The sequence below is a fragment of the Aquarana catesbeiana genome, linkage group LG08 (genome assembly GCF_042186555.1).
Source record: "Aquarana catesbeiana isolate 2022-GZ linkage group LG08, ASM4218655v1, whole genome shotgun sequence".
In the NCBI taxonomy this organism is placed as follows: domain Eukaryota; kingdom Metazoa; phylum Chordata; class Amphibia; order Anura; family Ranidae; genus Aquarana; species Aquarana catesbeiana.
The window spans coordinates 269562923-269589047 of NC_133331.1; the positions used below are offsets into that span (position 1 = coordinate 269562923).

Below are 26125 nucleotides of genomic sequence, written 5' to 3' on the forward strand. Positions count from 1 at the left end.
TTGTCAGTTTTGGGGAATGTCAGTGACAATTTACCAATGTACAGGAATATTGTATTGGTTGCCTTTCTTTGCAGGTTAGATGAAGGATAGAGTAATAACTTTTGTTTATAAGTATCTTTTTCAGGTCAAGTGAGTTTCTGAAGGTGTATATAGATAGCTGTACACATGCATAAATATACACGCCTAAAAGAGGGTAAAAGTATAATAGGCTGTTTCATTGTCTCATTTTTTTTTTTCTGCACCATTCTAAACCTTGCGTCTCTTCCTCCGTTTTGTAATGAGGAAGAAAATGGGGGGATAAAGGTAAGAATGACCATTTTCAAACCAACAATACTATACTTTCTAATTCTAACCAAGTTTGTGACCTAGTAGAATGACATGTTCTACGACTGTCTTTCTTTGATGGAATTTGAATCAACAACCAGCAATCCGGTGAAGGAGGCTAAGAACCTTTTTGCCAATGGTTCCACGTATTACACCCCAGATGGTAAGCCACACACAGTGACCACAGTCGGTGAAAAGTGAAAAAGGGTTCATTGAGTTCCCACATGTCTGGGTTATCTCCATAAGAGGTTTGTTTGAAGGTCAACGAAAAACAGGGTTGTACTTTCCTCAGCAGCTGTCGACATTCTCAGCTGATGGGGTAGGTGCAGGCACTGTAACGTGAACTTCAAAAGGTCCACCACAGGGTTCATGAGTCCCTCCTGGATCTTGACACAATAACCGGTTTACAATCTTTCCAACCAGGTGACTGGGTCGTTAGCCTGAGGGACAAGACAACTGGATCCACGCCAGTCACAGCAAAGAATGAGGAGTATCTTTGTTTATTTATATTTTTTAGTTTAGTATACTTTAGCAAGGCTAATGATGAAAAGCATCCCAACTTATTGTTTAAAGTGTATTCTCCAACTAGCTAAGAAAGTGAACAGGACCAATTGCTGGGTCTACTCTGAATCTCCACGAGCTTTAGTACCCCAGCAATGACAGTGGTACATGCTATATATGATGTTCAGTTTAGTATGAGGAATTTTGAAAAAAACAAGTAAACTCCAAACAGACACTTATCAATAGAACTTAATGATACATTTCTAGAGGGTAAAATTAGTCATAGTTTTAACAATAGCACTGGTTCTTGCCAGTTTGGGTATTGGGACAACTAGATAGCCCACAAATGCGCTTCAACTTTAGTTTGGTACTTATGCTGGTCTACAGCTAATAAGGTAATTCCCCCTAATGCAAGAGGTTCATGTGTCCGGGTGAAACTCGTCCCAGCATCTTATGTCACGGCCGATTGTGAGGATCTGATGGCGCGAGAGAAGGTAAGAATGGCAGATCAAGACCCTTCTATTAAAAGATGCCCCATGATTATCTGTTGGCATCTAAGGGAGGTTTCTGTGAATTCATAGATAAAGATTGTTGTACCTGGATCGGGGATACTAGTGACAAAGTTCAGGCCCATATTGATAAGGAAGGATCCCTGCAAGGCAAAGCCAGAGCTATAGCTAGTGAAGATTGGAATTATTTTAAGGGTCTGGGAAACTTTGGGGATTTTTTTATTTTTCAGCGGATCATGGTTGAAGGAAGTAGGGGTATATATACTCATGTTGTTTTTGTTTCTATTCCTTCTATATGCCGTGATGAGGTGCTACTGTTGCCTGATTGGACGAGTGAACAGAGTCAGAGCAGATGACCACATCTTCCTCACTGAGATGAGACGCCCCGAAGCCCAACCCACGTACAAGACACAGAGGATCCCAGACCGACTGGCTTTCATGTCCTCCTCTAAGTCATCCCTCCCGAAGAACAGAGTCTATAAGTCAAGCCGTGTTATGAACTCATATGGGCTGTAAGGACTGATTCATTTCCAGGTGTAAGAAGAACATCAAGATTCATCGAGGGACACATGGGGTGACAAAGAGGAGGGACTGTTGTGGACATTTTTATTAATGTATGTTGTCAGATGTCCCCCAGTGTCAGTTTTGCTGTAATACGCTCATGCGAACATATTCGCACATACAGACATTAGTGGAAGACTATTGGCTGCGGAAACCTTCCCGTGGACATGGCAGATCTGGTTGCTCTTTTAGGGATGTTCGTTTATGCCTCACCAAGAGACTGGCCACCCCATGGCGATTGTATTAACGCTCCTAGCAAACAGATCTGCGTACATGGGAACCATAGCATAACCATACAAAATCATGGCCCACTGAGCCATGATAGAGTAAGGCTCGCGTCATTGGTAGCAGTGGGAATGTGCACCCGATCGTGTTCAGAGCCATGTAAGTAGTGTTCAAATTGTGAGACACTTTGTGTCTCACAAGAAGCTTGTCGCATGGCTCTGCACACGACCATCTGCACACGTCACTACTGGAATTCTATTTGAATATATACATGTGTGTGATTGGTTCTTTTGAAAGAATACAATTGTCTGATTGGCTTTTTCTGAAGCCACCACCTTCTTTTGTTATTCATGGTTACAGTATAAATAAAAGCAGCATATCATGGTAGAGAGGATTTTGCTAAGCTCAACGTGATACCAGCGTCTGACTGTGTTACTTGGAGATAAACAAGCGCGCTTTCCCAGCATTATACAAGAGAGCTATGATTGTGCTTATTAGCGCATGGAATTATTTGCTTATAGGAGAAGCTTTAATTAATCCACAACAGTACTTACCCTGCTGGTCAGTGGGAACCTCTATACTGCTGTAACTACTTGTCTCTGAGCCTGACACCTGACCGTGACAATGTGACATCCACCCTGAGCTCCATAGCAGCAGGCATGGCCTGGCATCTTCCCAATCATTGGCATCTTCTCAAAAAGCTTAACCACTTTTCTTATGAAGGCAACAGAATTATCACTGGAGGTATTGAGTATGAACCAGACAGATCTTTAGATGTATAAAAATATAGTTTTAGTTTAAAACACAGACTTGCAGATGTGTATGGCTCATTGGACTGTTTAGGACAGGCTATTTATGACATGACTTCATTAGGAGACTTTTGAAGATTTTGGCTAATGGGGGTGTACAACAGCGTTTCTTTGCTTCTAGCTTGGACTGCAATTTACCAAACGTCTTCAAACTGGTTTGTGGATTATCAAATGCATCAGCTTTTCTGGCTGCTCACCACAGACATGAAATAAATATCTGACCATTTTGATCAGCAACTTGTGAATTTTGGAAAAATTAGGCTGGAACGGTATTCCTGATGACTTCCCAATTCCCCCCACACGCTCATCAGACCTCACCATTGTCACAGGTGGTGATTATTCTATTTGGTATTTTAATATTAATACTTTAATTAACTGTATCACATGGCTGTTTAGGAACACCTGGGACCCCAGGGACCACTGGACCAGCAGGACCAAAAGGAGAAAGAGGAAACAGTGGGCCTTCAGGTAAAAGGGAGCATATTCTTTATGTACCTTTATTAGTTAAGACTCAATTTTGTTCTTAGGTCTGCATTTTAACAAAATAGCTAGAAAAACTTATTTTAAAAGTTTATTTCCTGCACTGATGCCCCTCTTCACCGACAATTTCTGCCCACAGCGCCGGTGCCTAATAGCGTACTTACTATGCTGACAGCTCTACTGCTACCTGTCCTTGATTTAGACATACTTTATATTAAGATCAATGACACTAGAAAGATCGCTAGGGGAGCCCTATCAAGGTTTTGCTATTGGTTCCCATGATCTATAGTTATACCCCTGCTTAACATAACAAAATATATCTGATGATAGGTCTACTTTAACTACTTGCCAACCAGCCGCTGCAGTTCTACTGCGAAAGGTTGGCACGGCTGCGCAAATCGCCATCATTGTACGTCGGCTCTTTAAATTGCTGTAGCAGGTGCGTGCACGGTCACCCGTGATCGCTCCACAGAGAGCCAGAACAGGGAATTGTCAGTGTAAATAGACAGATCCCGTTCTGTCAGGGGTGAAGAGAGAGATCTGCTGTTCCTAGTGATTAGGAACAGCATTCCTTCTCTTCTTCCAGGCAGCCCAGCCCCCATACAGTTAGAAACACCTACCTAGGACACACTTAACCCCTTGATCGCCCCCTAGTGTTAACCCCTTCCCTGCCAGTGACATCTATACAGTAATCCGTGGCTTTTTTTTAGCTCTGATGGCTGTATAAATGTCACTGGTCCCAAAAAAGTATCAAAAGTGTCCGATCCGTCCACCGCAATGTCGCAGTCCCGCTAAAAATCGCAGATCGCTGCCATTACTAGTAAAAAATAAATAAATAATAAAAATGCCATAAATCTATCCCCTTTTTTTGTAGAGGCTATAACTTTTGCGCAAACCAATCAACATACGTTTATTGCGATTTTTTTTTTTTTTTTTTTTTACCAAAAATATGTAGACTACATATTGGCCTAAACTGATTAAGAATTTTTTTTTTTAATTTATATATTTATTATAGCAAAAAGTAAAAAATGTTGCTGTTCTTTTTCGAAACTGTCAGCCTTTTTTTGTTTATAGTGCAAAAAAAAAACGCAGGTGATCAAATACCACCAAAAGTAAGCTCCATTTGTAGGAAAAAAGGACATACATTTTGTTTGGGTACAGCGTCACACGACTGTACAATTGTCAGTTAAAGCAACGCAATGCCGTATCGCAAAAGATGGCGTGGTCATTAAGGGGAGCAAATCCTTTTTCCGGTCCTTAAGTGGTTAAATGTATTCCATCACTAGTATTGCCTGGATTGTGATTGTTGGCCTGCCTCAGAACATTCCCCTTAGTGCCGGTTCACACGGGGGCGACTTGTCAGGCGACCTAGTCGCCTGACAAGTCGCCTCCCGTTCTGTACAATGGAACCGTTCTAATCGGAGCGACGCAAGTCGCTCCGACTTAGAAAAAGGTTCCTGAACTACTTTGGGGGCGACTTGGGGCGACTTGCATAGACTTCTATACGGAAGTCGTTTTGCAAGTCGCCCTGGCAGTCGTGTGCAGGTCGCCTCGGTGAGGCGACCTGCAAGTCGTGCCGCCCCTAGTGTGAACCGAGCCTTAGTTGGTACCGATACAAACAGCAATAATAGTAGCCAAGGACTTTACAGGCAAAACATTGAGTGTATAAAAAATATGAATTTTATTATAACATTGCAAAACCCAAAACAAACAATAAAATACTGAATTTTAGTAACAAGGAGGGGGAATGGGTGTTGGGACTTTAAATATACCCCTGTGTGCAAAATTAGATATAGAATGACATACAATATGTGTAAAAGAATTTTGTCTATTAAATATAGTACATTACAAACAAGTCTGTGCTTAAGGTCTTCTAGAAGGGTCAACACTTTTTGCAGATCATCAGCTTCGTTGGGACCAGTAGAATTAGGCACATTGAAATTGATAAGTCAAATAGTTTAAAAACAGATCCAAAATGGATGTAGTATAGTTTACTCAGTGTCCATGGAAGGAAAAGGGTCAGTGATCTCACAAAATAGCCTGCCGTCCCATGGAAGGATAACCATCAGGTTAAAATATCAAGGCCAAGTAAACCAAAATCTGTGTAGATATGTATATAATATCGTAGTGAGTCAAAGATGAATTTCAAGTAGATTATAATGCATGTACCATGATTGAGGGGCACCCCACACCTCAGGACCTGCTGGAGCAAAAGGAGAAAGAGGAGCTAACAAGATACCAGGTAACGGGAAACATTGTCCACCAAGGAGAACGCTCCATGCTTAGAATAATAATTTATATAATTTATGAAATTAAATCAAAAGGTTGACTTTTTTTCTCATTTAACTGATAATGGGAAGAACCACAGAGAGGAAAATATTTACTGTAGCTGGTATAATTAGGCCTGCAATGTAGGCCATGTTCATGGAGGCTCATCCTAGGGGTAAAGTAGTAAAGGTGGCGTGAGCTGGGGATAGGTAGCAGGCATAATGCTCCTCCCTGGGGTGAGCAATGCTTTCAGGCCCAGATAGCAGTCCAGTGAAATAGTGACAGCCAGTAGGGTGCTTACTTGTGCTATTTACAAGCCTAAATACAGGTGCTGTACAGTACTCCAAAAAGAAAAAGTTCAAACACTTCTCAAACAAAATCCTAGCCATGTCCCAGCACCGACTACATAATCACAGTCTAATGCCGCGTACACGCGGTCGGAATTTCTGACAACAAATGTTCGATGGGAGCTTGTTGACAGAAATTCTGACCGTGTGTAGGCTCCATCAGACATTTTCCGTTGGAATTTCCGAAAAACAAAATTTGAGAGCTGGATCTCAAATTTTCCGACAACAGAATCCGTTTTTGTAAATTCCGAGCATGTGTAGACAATTCCGACGCACAAAATTCCATGCATGCTTGGAATCAAGCAGAAGAGCCGCACTGGTTATTGAACTTCATCTTTCTCGGCTCGTCGTACGTGTTGTACGTCACCATGTTTTTGACGTTCGGAAATTCCAACATTTGTGTGACCGTGTATGTGCAAGACAAGTTTGAGCCAACATCCGTCGGAAAAAAAACATGGATTTTGTTATCATGGAAAAATCACATATAGACAAAAGACAGAAGGGGAAAGACATACATGTCCCTACAAATAAAACCACACTGTATATACAGTGTAGCACAGTACGGATGTTACATTGAAATAACTATTAGCCAACATGTTTCACGGTCTGTGTATATGCTTCTTCAGGGCTTGCTTGCTCCGTAACAACATCTGTATTCAAACAGAACCTAAATACACAATAAATGTAAATGTCTTTGTACATAGATATAACTCTCTATCCCCAAACAAAAAGAAAAAAGAGGGCGGAGGGGGGAAAAAGGGAAGAAGGAAATGTACCTTAAAGAAATATCTTGGGACATCCAGATTAAGGGGAGACCAAAAAGATAAACCACACCCTGGACAAGAAGTCACATTAAGAGCACCATCAAAAACAGGTCAGATGGACTACTTGTTTGAGGGAAATAGAAAAAATAATAAAAATGGCCAATATGTATAACCAATGCAAATTAGATTAATCACATAACAGCCAGGTAAGATACACCTACACAGAGACTATAGTGTTAACACTAACCTTATATTCAAAGGCAGGGAAGATTCCCCAAAGGAAATTATTAATTCCCTCCATGTATATAACTATCGTTATAGAATAGCCACTCCTTGTCTGAAAAGTATACACATACATGCATAAAAGAAAGGAGGGAAAGTATCCAAAAATTGTTTGGAAAGACATATGACAAATGGAAAGAAAAAAAGAGAAAAAGCCAATAAAGAGCACAAAAAAAAAAATTAAAATATCATATTATGGACTTACCTAGATGGACTCTGTGCCTATGAGTCTCACACGGAGGCCAACTGAACAAGGGTGGACCAATAATGGGTGTTGTCCAGGGAAAATCTGACAGGTCGCCAAATCTGACGAAACTGCGGTGACATGACGCTTTGCGCACTCCTCCCCTCCCAGCTGGATGTTTAGCCTGTGCATTAATCCCATACATTGTCCATAGAGCGCCAAATTTTTGGCGCAATTTTGACTGACCATATTGCTGCTTTGACCAATGGGGAGCGGACCCGCCCAGCATCTCGCGGACCCTCCCCTTGTTTGGCTTGTCCTATTTAGGAGGGGGGTGAACTGCTCTGGGGACATACATGCTAGGGTGTGAGATCCTTGGGAGACCCAGACTGTACCGCATGCTGGACTTTTTTTCCCTGGATGACCACCATTATTGGTCCACCCTTGTTCAGGGGGGCCTCCGTGTGAGAGTCATAGGCACAATGTCTATCTAGGTAAGTCCATAATATGATATTTGAAATATATATATATATATATATATATATATATTTTTTTTTTTTTGTGGTTTTTATTGGCTTTTTTCTTTGCATGTGGTCTTTATTGGCTTTTTCTCTTTTTTTCTTTCCATTTTTGTCATAAGTCTTTTGAAACAATTTTTGGATACTTTCCCTCCTTTCTTATACACATGTATGTGTATATTTTTCAGACAAGAAGTGGCATTTTTATGACGATAGTTTCTTATATACATGGAGGGAATGAATCATTTCCTTTGCTCTTCATGCGACTTCTTGTCCAGGGTGTGGTTTATCTTTTTGGTCTCCCCTTAATCCGGATGTCCCGAGATGTTTCTTTGAGGTACATTTCCTTCTTCCCTTTTTTCCCCCTCCCCACTCTTTTTTTTGTTTGGGGATAGTGAGTTATATCTATGGAAAAAAAAAGGCCAGATGGCCAAACGCTGCGCTAAAATTAAACTTAATTAACTACTGAAACACAATTTTAAATAAATCAAGAAATCAACAAAGTATAAGCAGCCCGCGCCAAGAGTCTACAATACAAAACCCAAAATCATAAAATATAAAATAGTGCAGCGCTAAATTCTTTAAGCAAAAAATATTAATTAGGTGAAAACAAACTGAACCAGAAAACTAAGGCAGACAAATTTGAAATATGCTATTGTTGTGAAAATTAAATCACCTGGTGATATAGAAATACATCAGATATAGCTAATTGATATGCACATAAACAAAATAACAATGATGATCCTCAGATGTGGATCAGTACACTCCACAATTGCAATATTTAAAGTGGCATAAGTTGTGAGTCTGTTGATCATAAGTAAAATATATGCGTGATAAATATTGAAAATAAGTCCCAATAAACTTGCAAAAGGAAGAGAAAAGATGGCCAGTGAATACTACGATCAACACTGTGATGAGAAGAAGAGTCCCTTATCCGATGAAGCGGAACACCCAAGGTGAGTAAGTTGTCTCCTTACCAGCTAAAAAGACCAATATGTTGGTCTCACCAAACCCAGGGAATTGGGTCTCCCAAAAAACCTTAAAGATACTTCAGGACTGTTGCATCTGTATCACCAGAGAGGATAAGAGGGACCAAGGGCTGCTCCGTCTGTGGTTGGCGGTATCACTGTCTCCATGTGTTCATCTCCATGTACAGAGACATTTACATGTGTATTTATGTCCTGTTTGAATACAGATTTTGACTTGAGCTAGTTACGAAGCAAGCAAGCCCTGAAGAAGCGGATACACAGATCGCGAAACATGTTAGCTAATAGCTATTTCTTTTTTTTTTCAATTCTTTATTTAAATAAGGCATACTGTGATATAGAAACCTCAACAATAGTGAACATACAGTGGATCATCTCCACGAACGCGACCACATATAAAGTGCAGACCAGACCGTGGGCTTCAGGGCCTATGAAGTCTCTGTATCCCGCACAGTTTTTGATAGTTAACACTGTTTTACTCAAAAAGAAGAGAGATTAGTTATGACCCAAAGGGCCAAGCAGCAAAGGAGAGCAAAAGTAAAGAAAAAGGGGGGGGATGGAGGGGGAGCAACCACCAGCCAGTCCCTACAACAGACAACAGACTTGCCCAACAATGTTCTCTCCTGCTGTCCTCTTTTGCTCCTCCTGTGGCTCCTGTCCAGGACACCCCTGTGGTTTGTATGAGGGTCCCGTCCGTACCCGGGCCCAAGGTCACCCCCCCAGACTGGGGAGCTCCCTCAAAGGCCCTGACAGCCTAGCATTCCATCTTTCAGCTCTATACAACTCCAACTCCTCCCCAGCTGGGCTGACCCTAGGTATTTAAGGAGGCTTAGTATAAAAATGCAGTCCTAAAAAATTATTATATGTGAAAAAATATTAATGAAAAATAATCAGATCCTAATCAATAATCCAAACAGTGAAAAATTCAATACAAATCACAAATAAATTGATCTCCATGGAAAGCCATTTATGGTAATGGTAAAACTGATTAGAGTCCAAAATAATCCCAACTGTCCAGTCAATAATATTCAGTGATAAAACAAAACAGAGTGTGTATAATCCCAACTGATGAATGGCATGCTTACCAGATTGCAAGCCAAATTGGGCAGGTGGCTTAACCCAGCCTGGGCCTTGATGTAAATCAGTCACAGTGGGGTATGGCAATTCACACTCACGTGGGATGTACGTTGAATCCACGAAAATATATTTATCCCAAAAAATAAAGTGACAACATAGCCTAATACTGACAAATAAATAGGTGATTAAATAGAAAAGAGTGACACTCACACGGTGAATAGGAAAAAAATTTCATTAATTAAACACCCAGTGTTTATGAAATAAATAACCGCGGATGCCACACGAAAGGCCTCCTTACCAGATAACAATTGATAAGTGCAAATCGTAAAGGAGATATAGCCAACTGCAAGTGAGAAGATCAATAGTGCACCCGACACCTCACGGAGAACCTGCTTACCAGATGGTAAATGGCAAGTTGTGAATCCTGCAGTAGTGTAAAACTTCAAACAAACTTATGCCAGTGATTAAATGCATAGGGCACCACCACCGCACAAAGGACCTGCTTACCAGATGCCAGATTCCAGAAGACAGATTGGAAATTTAAGGAGGCTTGCCCCCCTGCCAATCCAAATTGGGGGTTGATTAGGGCTCCTTAGAATACCCCAGGCAGCTCCACCTTTCCTTCTCTTCTCTTTACAGTACTTTCCAGAAAGCTCTATATAGAAGAGGGAGGTCTTAGTGATGCTGCCTGTGAGTCACAAGCTGCTACCCTGAGCCACTCCCAGCCCAGTCCATATCAAAACAAAATTTACCTTATCTACCAAAAAAAAAAAAAAAACTCTAGTACCTACCTACCTAAAGCGTGCTACACATAGTTACGTTTAAAAAAGTCCATTAAGTTCAACACATATAACAAATAAATAAATAGAATACATAAATAGAAAATCTCCATATACAGAATCCTAATTCCACAGTTGATCCAGAGGAAGGCAAAACAATTGGTCCAATAATATATTCCTTCCTGTTCCCTTAAAAAAGGCAAATGGATTTTTCCCGAATCAACAATCCCTTCTATTATTACCTATAATTGTAAATACCAAGTTATATTTTATGCATTTAAGAATGCCTCCAGCTTTTTAAATGAATCTACTGAGCTGGCCAGAACCAGCTCTTGAGGGTATCTATTCCACATTTTCGAAGCTCTTCCTGTGAAGAAGCCTTTTCGTAAGGTTACATTTTTTTTCTCCAGATGCAAAGAGTGTCTCCTTATCCTCTGTAATCCTCTGTAATGATCTGAAGGTGAATCTACACCAAGGGGGTTATTTATGAAAGGCAAATCAACTTTGCACTACAAGTGCACTTGGAAGTGCAGTCGCTGTAGATCTGAGGGGGACATGCAAGGAAAATAAAAAAACAACATTTTAGCTTGCACATGATTGGATGATAAAATCAGCAGAGCTTCCCCTCATTTCAGATTTCCCCCCCCCCCAGATCTACAGCAACTACACTTCCAAGTGCACTTGTAGTACAAAGTGGATTTGCCTTTCGTAAATGACCCCCCAAGTTCACTATATAGTTCACTTATGTATTTATACATGTTGATCATATCCCTCAGTTCCTCTAATCTTTCCTCATAGCTGAGCTCTCCCGTGCCTCTCCAGTTCTCCAATATCCTTTTTGAGAATTGGTGCCCATAACTAAGCTACATATTCCAGATGAGGTCTTACTAATGATTTGTACAGGGGCTTGTTCTACTTAAGCAATTTAAGCATTGAAATTGTGATCTCAGTAATTGATCCAGTTGTGGTGAGATAGCTTTACCTACAGTTGCAGTAGCTTGGCAGACAGTGACTTGATCTAAATGGCATCTTTCATATTGTAGAGTGCTTTATTCCAAAAACTTATGAAGATAGGTCAAAAAACAGTGTGTGTCTAGCTCCAGATGAGTACAGTACATGTGGTGAATGGAAGATAAGCATGAAGAAGAAAGGTGGGACTAACTACATAGAGTATCCCCTAGCTACAGGGTGAGGAAAGGACAAAATTATTTAAAGGCAAACAACAATGCATGTGTAACAAGATGAATGGACAGAGAGAAGCCTTCGGTTGAAATAAAGATCCTCGACAAACAGATATTTGTAGGCTACAGTTTATTTTGGACTTACTTTGGCACACATTGATATAAATATAACTGTATAGATTTTGTTTCACTAACTGTCTCAAAAAATATGTTCTATAACTGACAGGACCACCAGGACCAAAAGGGGACAGCGCGGCTCCAGGTAACAAGGCCATTTTTAATGCTAGGGAAAGTTCCTTACTTACATAATTACATACTATTATAATTCTTTTGCCTGCATTATGAACAGAAATGAAGTCAAACGGTGTCTCTTATCTCAAATAAGAAATGCCAAGGTATTATTGACAGTCCAGAAAATGTTTATTGTCTTTTAACCACTTCCCACCCGGCCACTGCACATAAACGGCCGGGTGGGCGCTATCTCCTTCTGAGTGGACGTTCAGGAACATCCCTCAGAAGGAGGCGAATCGCGATCCTGATGCACTCGTGTCACCCGGACACGGCGCATCTCTAAACGACAGGAGGGCTCTGTGATTGGCTCTCCTGATCACATGATGGCCGTGTCCAATCACAGCCGTCATGTGATGTAAACAGAGAGCCGGTTGCTAGACAATCGGCTCTCCTCTCCTCACACAGAAGTTGTCAGTGAGGAGAGCGGATCGCTGCAGCCGGCTGGTGATTAGTGAGTATGAGCTTTTTTTTACAGCTTTTTACACAATGATCACCAGTGTAAAACACACATGTAAAACACACAAATAAAACATGTACACAATGTAAAACACACATGTCCCCAAAACACATGTCCCCACACACATGTTCCCACATAGTAAAAACACCTGTCCCCCACAGATTTAACAGTAAAATCACATGTCCCAATGATTATCTGCACACATGTGTCCGTGATCACCTGCGCACATCTGTACATGATCATCTGCGTACATATGTCCATGATCACACAAACCAATTATTATACAATTTTTTTTTACCAAAGACATGTAGCAGAATACATTTTGGCTTAAATTTATGACAAAATTTGATTTATTGGATTTCTTTTAAAACAGAAAGAAGAAAATATTGTTTTTTTTCCAAATTTCCGCTCTTTTTTCGCTTATATCGCAAAAAATTAAAAACGGAGTCGTGAATAAATACCACCAAAAGAAAGCTCTACTTGTGCAAACAAAATGATAAAAATTTCATTTGGGTACAGCGTAGCATGACCGCGCAATTATCATTGAAAGCGTAAAAGTGCTGAAAATTGGTGCTCAGTATTGATGTGGTTAAAAATCGAATCTCCATTCATCATGACTCCAAATCCACATCTAGTTTGACATTGAGATCCTAACATGCAATTCAAGGTACAACACCATAATTGGTTGGAATATACATGCCAACCAAATAGATTATTACACAACTAGATGTAAAAGCCTTTTTCAGATAGTCTCAAAGGTAGGACTCACGCCTAAACAATCCAAAATCCGCAGTGCAAATCTGATGTGTAATAGTATATGAAATTTTTACTTAACAAAAATATCAGTTACCCAAATTCCCCCCATCCGACTCTCCCCTACACCCTCCCACCTCTCTGATCCACACCCCTTCCTCGACCTTACCTTTCTTCTTCTATTCCCTGTGTCCCTCCCTAATCTCACACTTTTCTTTCTCCCTTACTCTTTTGTACCACAAATACCATATTTAACCAGGATGCATATTTTCCTACACTGGAATACTTAAATGTTTGATTCTGCAACCAAATCCAAAGACCTGAGTACTTTTTTCTATTTGTGAAACCCGCATATTTTCTGTATGTCCTTACTCAAACTTTGTATTTCAGCTGTGGTCACAAAGCCTTTGTGTGCACTTTATGGTCTTACTCTTGAAAACCTAATAAAAACAACTGAACCAGAAAGTTTTACTTGATAAATACAATTCTTAATGTGTCAATGAGGAAACCCCGGCTGCACTGATTGCCCCCTGGGAAAGCAACGTCATCAGTACCTTCAGGGGAACTTGAACCTAATCTGAGAGATCTCGTGATCGTATTGTTGCACTGCACATGTGCAAGATGAGCTGCATGACATCATGCATGCTATCTTACGCACACGCAATATGACCATATTGCAAGCTGCAAGAAAGGTTTTTTTTTAAAAAAAGCAATGCAGGAGTTGGGGCACAGACAGCAGAGAAGCACCATAAAAAAGGCTAAAAGAGAAGAAGAGCCAACATAGAGGTACAGTAGGTAAGTGTATGTATCTAGGTGCACTATTTCAGATATTCATGCCTTTTTTCTATAAAAGAGGGGAATGTCCTCTTAAAGGCTTAATGTTAATCTAGATCAGCCATTCTCACACTTTTAAACACTGAAGAACCCTTGATATAACTTTCCAGGCACAGGGAACCCCTGCTAATAATTACTATAGCTACAGCTCCTGATGCATTAGCATGATGTCACGGGGAATAATGACCCTTATATGTGTGGTCTTTAGGAAGAATCTCTGCCTTACAGGTGGCTAAAAAAATCATTGTTGTCAGCGATTACTTATCTGAGAGATATAAATTGGTCATTGTCCAAGGAACCCCTAGCAAGCTCCACAGGGTTCAACAGGACTCTGGTTGTGAAAGGCTGATCTGGATGTTTTATTGTAGCCCTGATGAGAGGAGCCACTTTAAAACCCTGTATTCTGTTGGCTGTATTGTAAAGCATTATTGTGACAAATAGACTTTTTCAGTCAACAATATTGTGGTGCTCTCTTCTTCTACAAACTTCAGAAGTTACTTGAAGTCAACAATTCCTGCTTTGCCAACTGCCTGACCTCACATACCATCTTAAGTCTTGCTAGCAGTTTAGCCTCCTGTATAGGGATGAGCCGAACACCCCCCGGTTCGGTTCGCACCAGAACCCGCGAACGGACCGAAAGTTCGCACGAACGTTAGAACCCCATTGACGTCTATGGGACTCGAACGTTCGAAATCAAAAGTGCTCATTTTAAAGGCTAATTTGCATGGTATTGTCCTAAAAAGGGTTTGGGGACCCGGGTCCTACCCCAGGGGACATGTATCAATGCAAAAAAAACTTTTAAAAACGGCCGTTTTTTCGGGAGCAGTGATTTTAATGATGCTTAAAGTAAAAAAAAAAAAAGTGAAATATTCCTTTAAATATCGTACCTGGGGGGTGTCTATAGTATGCCTGTAAAGTGACGCGTGTTTCCCATGTTTAGAACAGTCCCTGCACCAAATGTCATTTTTAAAGGAAAAAATCTCATTTAAAACTGCTTGCAGGTTTAATGTCATGTCGGGTCATGGCAATATGGATGAAAATCAGTGAGACAAACGGCATGGGTACCCCCCAGTCCATTACCAGGCCCTTTGGGTCTTGTATGGATATTAAGGGGAACCCCGCACCCAAATTAAAATAAGGAAAGGTGTGGGGCCACCAGGCCCTATATACTCTGAACAGCAGTATACAGACGGTGCAAACAAGACAGGGACTGTAGGTTTGTTGTTAAGTAGAATCTGTTTGTAATTTTGAACATTTTTAACGTGTTTAGCTCCAGCCAAAAAATCTTTTCTAAGCTTTTTGGAAAACATAGGGAAGGGTTATCACCCCTGTGACATTTGTTTTGCTGTCTTTCCTCCTCTTCAGAAGATTTCACCTCACTTTTTTGTCCCAATGAAAAATGTTTTTTGAAAATTTGGGTTTTTTTGTGGAACAAGGATTGGAAAGCATCAGTGGAAAGGAGAAATTGTTTTCCCATATTAACTCTTACAGGAGAGAATTTCCCTTCCTAGGGGTAGATTTCATCTCACTTCCTGTTGTCTCCTTCCGTTTGCAAGTAGGAGTCGTTTGTAAGTTAGATGTTTGAAAGTAGGGTCCTGCCCTATATACTCAGCAGAAATTTGGGCCTTAGGTGTTGCTGTGGCCACAACACTGTAAGCCCTCACAGGGCCCTGCTGTGAAATATTAGATCAAGAATTGTAATTACATGCCCCTGTTGAACAGGAGCTGAAAAATTAGGCCTTAGGCACTGGTGCTGGTGCCACAACACTGCAACCCCTCACAGACACTCTAGTTGGAACGCAGGAACGAGCCCTGCTGCAAATTATTGCTTCAAAAATTGTAATTACACGCCCCTGTTAGACAGGGGCAGAAAAATTGGGCCTTAGGCACTGGTGCTGGTGCCACAACACTGCAACCCCTCACAGACACTCTAGTTGGAACGCAGGAACGAGCCCTGCTGCAAAGTATTGCATCAAAAATTGTAATTACACGCCCCTGTTAGACAGGGGCAGAAAAATTGGGCCCTAGGCACTGGTGCTGGTGCCACAACACTGCAACCCCTCACAGACACTCTAGTTGGAATGCAGGAACGAGCCCTGCTGCAAAGTATTACATCAAAAATTGTAATTACACGCCCCTGTTAAACAGGGGCTGAAAAATTGTGCCTTAGGCACTGGTGGTGGCGCCCAGAACCAAAAATGTTCTTACAAGCTATCAGCGTGATGATTGAGGAGGAAGAGGATAATTACTCAGGGATAGTCACTCAGCATCAGCATAGGCAGTCTTTGAAGGGATCTGAGATTTCAAAAAAAATTATTCGGTTACATCAGCATCAGGTGCTTGGTAGCTGGTGGTGATCCAAGACTCATTCATTTTTATGAAGGTCAGCCGATCGACCGAGTCGGTGGACAGACGCACCCTGTGATCGGTTACCACGCCTCCAGCAGCACTGAATGTGCGTTCCGAAAGAACGCTGGATGCAGGACAGGCCAGTAGCTCAATTGCATACTGTGCAAGCTCTGGCCAGTGATCCATCCTCAAGACCCAGTAACCCAGAGGATTTTCGGTGGGAAAGGTGTCCAAGTCTGATCTTGCCCCTAGGTATTCCTGCACCATGTAAAACAGACGCTGGCGATGGTTGCTGGAACCTATCATACCTTGGGGCTGCGGACCAAAAAATTGTCTGAACGCATCGGTCAGACGGCCACCTTCTCCACCGCTCCTTCTTTGACTGACCGAAGCCTCAGCAACACGTTGTCCAGAAACAGGAGTTTGTAACCTCCCAGTCTCTGGGAACGCGTTGCACAGACCTTTCTGCAAGGCCTCCCGAAGATGTTTCATCCTCTGCTCCCTCTGCGATGGCAAGATAAGGTCCGCAACCTTACCCTTGTAACGTGGATCAAGGAGGGTTGCCAGCCAGTATTGGTCCTTCTCCTTGATACCACGAATACGAGGATCCTTACGCAGGCTTTGCAGGATCAGGGAGGCCATGCAGCGTAGGTTTGCTGAGGCATTCGGTCCGGAGTCCTCTGGGTCACTAAGAACGACATGGTCCGCAGCCACCTCCTCCCAGCCACGTACAAGTCCATGTGTTTCTTGGGACTGATCCCTTAAAGACTGCTGCTGATGCTGAGTGCCAGGCTCCACCTCCATACTGACACAATCTTCCTCCTCCTCCTCTTCCTCCTCGTCCTCTTCCTGTGTGATCGGCGGGCACGCAGGAACACTGTCTGGATAAAGGGGGCCTTGAGAGCTAAGGAAGTCCTCCTCTTCCTGCCTCTGTTCTGCCTCAAGTGCCCTGTCCATTATTCCACGCAGCGTGTGCTCCAACAGGTGGACAAGGGGGACAGTGTCACTGATGCATGCACTGTCACTGCTCACCATCCTCGTGGCCTCCTCGAATGGTGACAGGACAGTGCATGCATCCCTGATCATGGCCCACTGGCGTGGGGAAAAAAAACCAAGCTCCCCTGACCCTGTCCTGGTGCCATAGTCGCACAGGTACTCATTGATGGCCCTCTGCTGCGTGTGCAGCCGCTGCAGCATGGCCAACGTTGAGTTCCACCTGGTGGGCATGTCACAGATTAGGCGGTTCTTGGGCAGGTTAAACTCCTTTTGGAGGTCCGTCAGCCGAGCACTGGCATTATATGACCGGCGGAAATGCACACAGACTTTCCTGGCCTGCCTCAGGACATCCTGTAAGCCCGGGTACCTGCCCAAGAACCGCTGCACCACCAAGTTAAGGACGTGAGCCAAACAGGGCACATGGGTCATTTGTCCCTGTCGGAGGGCAGAGAGGAGGTTGGTGCCATTGTCGCAAACCACCATTCCTGCCTTAAGTTGGCGTGGCGTCAACCACCTCTGAACCTGCCCCTGCAGAGCTGACAGAACCTCTGCCCCAGTGTGGCTCCTGTCCCCCAAGCACACCAGCTCAAGCACCGCATGGCATCTTTTGGCCTGCGTACTTGCGTAGCCCCTTGAACGCCTACGGAGCACCGCTGGTTCCGAGGAAGAGGCCATGGAGGAAGAAGAAGAGGAGGGGGTGGAGGAGAGAGGTGTGTCACAATCAGCATTTTGGAGGCGTGGTGGCGGAACAACCTCCAACACTACTGCACCTTGTCCTGCATCCTTCCCAGCTGCCAGCAGAGTCACCCAATGCGCCGTGAAACTTAGGTAACGTCCCTGTCCATGCCTGCTGGACCATGAGTCAGCGGTAATATGCACCTTACCGCTGACCGCCCTGTCCAGCGAGGCATGGACATTGCCTTCCACATGCCGGTAGAGAGCCGGAATCGCCTTCCGTGAGAAAAAGTGGCGTTTGGGTACCTGCCACTGAGGAACCGCACATTCCACAAACTCACGGAAGGGGGCAGAGTCTACCAACTGAAAAGGCAGCAGTTGAAGTGCTAGCAATTTTGCCAAGCTAGCATTCAACCGCTGGGCATGTGGATGGCTGGGAGCAAACTTCTTTCGGCGGTGCAGCAGCTGGGGCAGGGAAATTTGCCTGGTACAATCTGACGTCGGTGTACCAAAAGCAGATTGCCCACAAGTACTTGGCTGTGACACACCTAATTCTACACCTTCATTCCTCTCACTGCAGGTCTCAGAGAGGACTGAAGGTCTAGTGGGGTTGGAAATCTCAGCTGATGAGGAGCAAGGAGAGATCCTCTTTGTTCTTTGGTGTGGGTCTTTTAGATACGCTTGCCAACGAACTGCATGGCAGGTCAACATATGTCTGGTCAAGCATGTGGTACCCAAGCGGGAGATATTTTGGCCACGCGAGATACGCTTGAGACATATGTTGCAAATAGCAGCGGTGCGATCTGATGCACTCGTCTCAAAAAAGGCCCACACCAAAGAACTTTTTGAATAACGCGCAGAGACTGCAGCGCCCTGCACATGTGGAGCTTTGGGGTGTGATGCAGTCAATGTGCTGCCCTTAGGCTGGCCCCTGGAGGGCATCCTGCCTCGTTGGTGATGTGCTGCCGCCTCCTCCTCCTCCTCCTCCTCCTCCTCCTCTCTCCTATCAGGCACCCACGTTGAGTCAGTGACCTCATCATCCCCTCCCTCCTCATCACTGGAGCAAACCTGGCAGTATGCTGCAGCAGGGGGAGCATGACTGCCAGATTGCTGTCCTTCTTGGGCACCCCCTCTGTCCGCGCTCATGTTACTGCCTTCATCGAGCTCAGTATCGTCATCAGAGCCTTCCAAACGCTGGGCATCCTCCTGGAGCATGTACCCAACACTGTGGTCAAACAGTTCGAGGGAATCCTCATGAGGACATGGTGGAGCTAGGGAAGGAGTCACTGATGACATTGAGCTGAGGGAAGAGGCCGCTGCTTTGCCAGACAAAGCACCCTGGGCATGGGTGAGAGAGGATGAGGAGGATGAGGACGGCTTGGTCATCCACTCGACCAAGTCTTCCGCATGTTGCGGCTCAACATGGCCAGCTGCCGAAAAAAAGGCCAAGCGTGTCCCATGGCCACGTGCTGATGAGGATGCACCGTCTCCACGACCAGCACTAGACACAGAGCCTGCTTGCCCTCTCTTATTGGCTTGTGACTGTCTGCCTCTCCTTCTTGGCCTTCCAGACATACTAATGGCCTGTAGCTGCACTAAGCTGGGATAGAACACCTGTAATTTTCTTCAAGTAGCTTTATATACTGTAACCAGACAAGCCTGCCTGTCAGTAGGAAGATAACAGGAACGGATCTAGCTGAACACTGTGAGCAGGACGCACTGTACTAAATGTAAATAGTCTAGCTGCCTGACCGTGGTACTAATAGGATCAAATAGAACACCTGTAATTTTCTTCAGGTAGCTTTATATACTGTAACCAGACAAGCCTGCCTGTCAGTAGGAAGATAACAGGAACGGATCTAGCTGTACACTGTGAGCAGGACGCACTGTACTAAATGTAAATAGTCTAGCTGCCTGACCGTGGTACTAATAGGATCAAATAGAACACCTGTAATTTTCTTCAGGTAGCTTTATATACTGTAACCAGACAAGCCTGCCTGTCAGTAGGAAGATAACAGGAACGGATCTAGCTGAACACTGTGAGCAGGACGCACTGTACTAAATGTAAATAGTCTAGCTGCCTGACCGTGGTACTAATAGGATCAAATAGAACACCTGTAATTTTCTTCAGGTAGCTTTATATACTGTAACCAGACAAGCCTGCCGGTCAGTAGGAATTTAACAGGAACGGATCTAGCTGAACACTGTGAGCAGGACGCACTGTACTAAATGTAAATAGCAGGAACGGATCTAGCTGAACACTGTGAGCAGGACGCACTGCACTAAATGTAAATAGCAGGAACGGATCTAGCTGAACACTGTGAGCAGGACGCACTGCACTAAATGTAAATAGCAGGAACGGATCTAGCTGAACACTGTGAGCAGGACGCACTGCACTAAATGTAAATAGCAGGAACGGATCTAGCTGAACACTGTGAGCAGGACGCACTGCACTAAATGTAAATAGCAGGAACGAATCTAGCTGAACACTGTGAGCAGGACGCACTGCACTAAATGTAAATTGCAGGAACGGATCTAGCTGAACACTGTGAGCAGGACGCACTGCACTAAATGTAAATAGTCTAGAAGATAACAGGAACGGATCTAGCTGAACACTGTGAGCAGGACGCACTGCACTAAATGTAAATAGCAGGAACGGATCTAGCTGAACACTGTGAGCAGGACGCACTGCATTAAATGTAAATAGTCTAGATAGAAGATAACAGGAACGGATCTAGCTAAACTGAATACAGTGTATATATATATATGCAACACCTGGGATGCATATATATACACAATACACTGTAAGTGCAGCTAACTGACTGACTGTTCTGCCTAATCTATCTAACTCAAATCAAATGACACTGTCTCTCTCTCTCTCTATCTCTCAGCACACCGGAACACACACTACACAGGGCCGCCGTGCAGGCGGCCTTATATAGTGTGGGGTGTGTACTAAATCCCCTGAGCCATAATTGGCCAAAGCCACCCTGGCTTTGGCCAATTACAGCTCTCTCTACTGACGGCGCTGTGATTGGCCAAGCATGCGGGTCATAGTGCATGCTTGGCCAATCATCAGCCAGCAATGCACTGCGATGCCGCAGTGAATTATGGGCCGTGACGCGCCACACGAATTTAGCGCGAACGGCCCATAACGTTCGCAATTCGGCGAACGATCGAACAGCCGATGTTCGAGTCGAACATGGGTTCGACTCGAACACGAAGCTCATCCCTACTCCTGTACATGGACCATGTAAACACAAAGTACAGAGGACCTAAAAAGTGAATTATCTGAGTAACAATCTGCTTCTCTTTTCTTAGTGTTTGAAGAGCTTAAAAAGCAAATCTCGAATTTGGAAAAGCGACTACAATCAGGCTTAGAACAGCAAAGAAAAGGTTAGCTGGATACTATAAATTAAGATTAACCATGATCACCCCTAGGAAACAGTAGACCTGGAAAGCCAGCACAGGGATGGTGAGCCTCATAATGGACACAACGACCCAGAATCTTAATGCAAAGATATCACCAGTAGAGAGATAGAAGGGACTGTCTGGGGGTTCTCCTCTCCAACATTTGCCAAAGACTGAAGTATTACTTTTGAGCAGACTGACCCTTTAGGCTACTAATGGGCCTCATTTTGTCTAGAGTACCTTCTCCACCAGTCGGAAATTTCCAGTTCAAGCCTGCAAGAGGTCAGATGCTGTCTGGAAGCACAGACAGTTCTTTTTTCTTAATAAATCTGTGGGAAGAGACTGGGGAAAACCAACACAGACGGGGGGGGGGGGGCATTCTAACAGCCTGGTAGACCACATTACATCAGGTAGACCTTCCCACCATTTCAGGAATTGACTGGGGCAACCTGTGCCAGTATCTACCGCAAAGAAACAGGCAATGACATTTACCTGCTAAGTAGGTAATCGTCCAGGAGAAAATATATTCCTTTTTTTTTATTAAGCAACAAAATTACAGTTCTACGATCAAAGAGGTTTCTTTCCTTATGTAATGTACCCTTCTTGTCCCCTTTAGCTTTTGGATATCTTAAGGGAGGAGCCAGATGCGGCGACAAAATCTACCTTTCAAACGGCGCTATAGCCACTTATGATGAAGCCGTAACCATTTGTGCTAAAAACGGAGGTCAGCTTGCCTCACCCTATAATTGGGCACAGAATAATGCCATTCTTACCGTTCGCAACCAATATGACAGAGATGCAATCCTTGGTATAAACGACAAAAAGACAGATGGAGTTTTCCAATATCTCAACAACGTGGTCATCACCTACAAAAACTGGGATTCCGGAGAACCCAATAATTATGAAGGAATAAATGAGGACTGTGTAGTGATGCGTAATAGCGGAAAATGGAATGACTACGTTTGTGAAAACGAACATCTTGTCATTTGTGAGTTTTAAATCCCCAGAAATTCCATGATCCTACCCTGTAATTATGGATCTAGTGAAGTTTTCAGCTTCTGTAGTGAACCTGTTTATCTGAATTCCCAACCCATCCTGACTCCCGTTATTGTTTAACCTACTCACCACAGGAAGCTTAATTTGATATCCTAGTTGGCCTGGATGAAACTTACACAATGCTTAGGACTCTCCTTCTCATGTGGGGCTTTGTGGCTGGTTACTTAGGCACCCAGTGAGTAGAAAGGAGGGGAGTCACAGGCTCCTCAATACCTAGACATAGGAAGTGTTATTCGGAATTTCTGACAACAAATGTTCGATGGGAGCTTGTTGTTGGTAATTCTGACCGTGTGTAGGCTTCATCGGACATTTTCCGTCGGAATTTCCGACAAACAAAATTTGAGATCTGGATCTCAAATTTTCCGACAACAAAATCCGTTGTCAGAAATTCCGATCGTGTGTACAATTCCGATGCACAAAATTCCACGCATGCTCGGAATCAAGCACAAGAGCCGCACTGGCTATTGAACTTCATTTTTCTCGACTCGTCGTACGTGTTGTACGTCACCGCGTTCTTGACGTTCCGAATTTCTGACAAGATTTGTGTGACCGTGTGTATGCAAGACAAGTTTGAGCCAACATCCGTCGGAAAAAAAACATGGATTTTGTTGTCAAAATGTGCGATCGTGTGTACGCGGCATTACTCTGTGGAATTGCAGGGGTGAACTGAAGATGACTATGTACAACACGGGAGCTTTGACCTGCATGGACAGACCACAAGTTCGCTTTAATGGAAATCTGCATTAAAATAACATTTAGCACGCATTCACATTGGGCCAATTTGACATGCCATTTGACAAATGGCATGCCAAATCGGAGCCTATTGCCGACAATGGCACCCTCCGAATCGGTGCGCCGCCGACTTTGCGGCGCCACACTGCTTCCCAAAAGTAGTTTCTGCACTACCTTTGGCGACTTCTGGGGCGATTTCAATAGACATCTGTGCATGAACCCACAGAGATGTCTGTCAAATCGCTCCAAAGTCGGACTTAAATGCCAGTTTGAAATCATGCGAGTTCAGCTGAGCTTGCACGATTTCAAACCCACCCTCAGTGTGAACGTGGGCTAAGGGTCAGTTGACACCATAGAAACGCAGTCTGGATGTGTTCCGGATGATTTTTTGCATGTGTTTTTGGTGCGTTCCAGTGCGTTTTTGATGCAGTCTAGTGCATTTTTTCCCTTCTTTTTTCTTAACCTTCAGTGCCAGTTCACACCACATGCAGTCCAGTGCGTTTTTTTTCTGCATCAAAAACACATGTGATGTAGGTTATATGGTTTTCAGAGGCTTAGTTCACACCAGTGCTGGCAGTTCCAGTGTGTACCAGTTCCAGAAAAAAAAGTAGAACATGCTGCATTTTCTTGCACTGGACTGTACTGGAACACACCTAAACACCTGCACCGCAATGCACAAAAACGCACTGGAACGCACATGTCCTTATTTAAGGTTAAAGTGATTGTAAAGTCTTATTTATTTTTTCTTTTATAAAAATAATAAACATGTTATACTCAGAGCCAGTTCACACGGGGCGGCACGACTTGCAGCGCGACCCACAGAGGCGACCTGCACACGACTTCAGCGGCGGCTAGCAAAATGACTTCTGTATAGAAGTCAATGCAAGTCGCCTGAAGTCGCCCCCAAAGTAGTACAGAAACCTTTTTCTAAGTCGGAGCGACTTGAGGCGTTCCTATTAGAATGATTCCATAGTACAGAACGGGATGCGACTTGTCAGGCGGCTAAGTCACCTGTCAAGTCGCCCCTGAAGGTTTTTTATCCTAATGCATAGAATGCATTAAGATAAAAAAAAACTTTTGCCTTTACAACTCCTTTAAGAAAAAAGAGGGGGAACAAATGCACTGGACTGCATCAAAAACACACTGAAATGCATCAAAAACACGTAAAAAATGTGCATGCATCTGAAACGCATCCAGACTGCATGTCTATGGTGTGAACTGGCCCTAAATAAGGACATGTGTGTTCCAGTGCGTTTTTGGTGCATTTAGTTGTGTTCCAGTGCATTATTTATGTGTTTTACCCCGTTCCATTGCAGTCCAGTGCAGACAAAATGCACCATGTTCTACTTTTTTTTCCAGAACAGTAACGCACTGCAACTGACTGCACTGGTGTGAACTATGCAATTAAAAACCATATAACCTACTATTCATGCGTTTTTATAGCAGAAAAAAAAACGCACTGGACTGCATGTGGTGTGAACTGGCCCTTACACAAAATTGGCCTTCTGAAAATGCTAGTTATCCGTCCACCATGCCAAATCATTTAGGGAAGCTATAAACGTTCACAAAAATTACCTAAAAAGAGATAAAAGCAATTTCAAAAACTTTTTTTTTTTTTTTTTTTTTAATGAACATTAAATAAATAAAAACCCAGATCGGGGGTCCTGGTCCTCAAATTTCCATGCTTGTTCTAGATCAGTAGTTCAGAAAGTACTGTGGTCAGAGTGAGCCAAGTTAGTTCTTTTTATAGTTCTATATTTCTAATAGTGCACGTTTCCTTTAACATTTTCTTACAAAACATATTTTAAATCATTAACAAACGGAACTAATTTTGGTGAACATGGGCAATAACTCTTCTGATTTTCAAAAAAATGTGATCATAGGAAAAAAAAAATCAGACAAAATGTTTCATACGCCTAGTTGACTTTTCATTTTTTGTTTTAAACATGTGTTAGCATACCACAATCACATTTGGTCAGTTCAAAGAGCAGTTATGATGAACTGGAGGCAGTATGCTCTAACAACCAATAAGAAATCATCCACTGTATGTCTGGTAACATGAAGGTGAAAGAGGTCTGATTGGTTGTTGAACTAGCCATATGAGAACTTCAGGTTGTCAAGCCAATGGGTTGTTTGGGCTTATGAAAAAGAGGGCTTCACCATCTTAATGTAGACTATTTATTAAAGAGTTATGACTAAGGCCTCATAGGGTGAAACGCGTCAACTAATCTTATCTGTGGTTGTCTACTGTGGTTCTTCAATAAAGGGGAAGATTTTTTAAGAGCAACTATTGGTGTGCGGATCATTTTTCTTTATATGCACTCAGTGAAGCGGCTGTGAATCGGGCACCCGGGAGCTCTTTCATCGGTATGTTATATGGGTAGCAGCACTGTTGCTTCTGTTTGAATTTTAGGCTGTTTATTAAAATCTAGTATTAAAAACAAGATTGCACTCACTGCATGGATGGAAAGATCAGCATGTCATTAAATCCAAGATGAAACCATTCCGCTTAGTGGCATCACTAGAGTTGATGTCACCCTCCTCAGGGCTCTGTGGGGGCCAAACCCTCACTTCCAGGACTTCTTGTTCTTCTTTACGCTGAAGATAGTTCTTTAGTTCTTAATGACATTGGCTGTATGTTTGGGGTCGTTGTCCTGCTGCAGAATACATTTGGGGCCAATCACACACCTCTCTGATTGTGTGGCATGATGGAAAAGTATCTGCCTGTATTTCTCATAAATGAGGACACCATTTATCCTGACCAAATTTTCAACTA

General features: G+C 43.2%; 1 protein-coding gene across 1 annotated transcript in view; it reads left to right on the top strand.

The window, feature by feature from the left end:
* Positions 1-24981, top strand: part of LOC141106470 (uncharacterized) — a 63031-nt gene extending 38050 nt beyond the window's left edge. The window contains exons 7-10 of the mRNA XM_073597269.1: positions 3326-3397; positions 12022-12057; positions 21472-21546; positions 22178-24981. Coding sequence (XP_073453370.1) covers positions 3326-3397; positions 12022-12057; positions 21472-21546; positions 22178-22560 — 566 coding nt within the window. The 3' untranslated portion in view covers positions 22561-24981. The remainder of the gene's footprint in view (positions 1-3325; positions 3398-12021; positions 12058-21471; positions 21547-22177) is intronic.
* The last annotated feature ends 1144 nt before the right edge of the window (positions 24982-26125 follow it).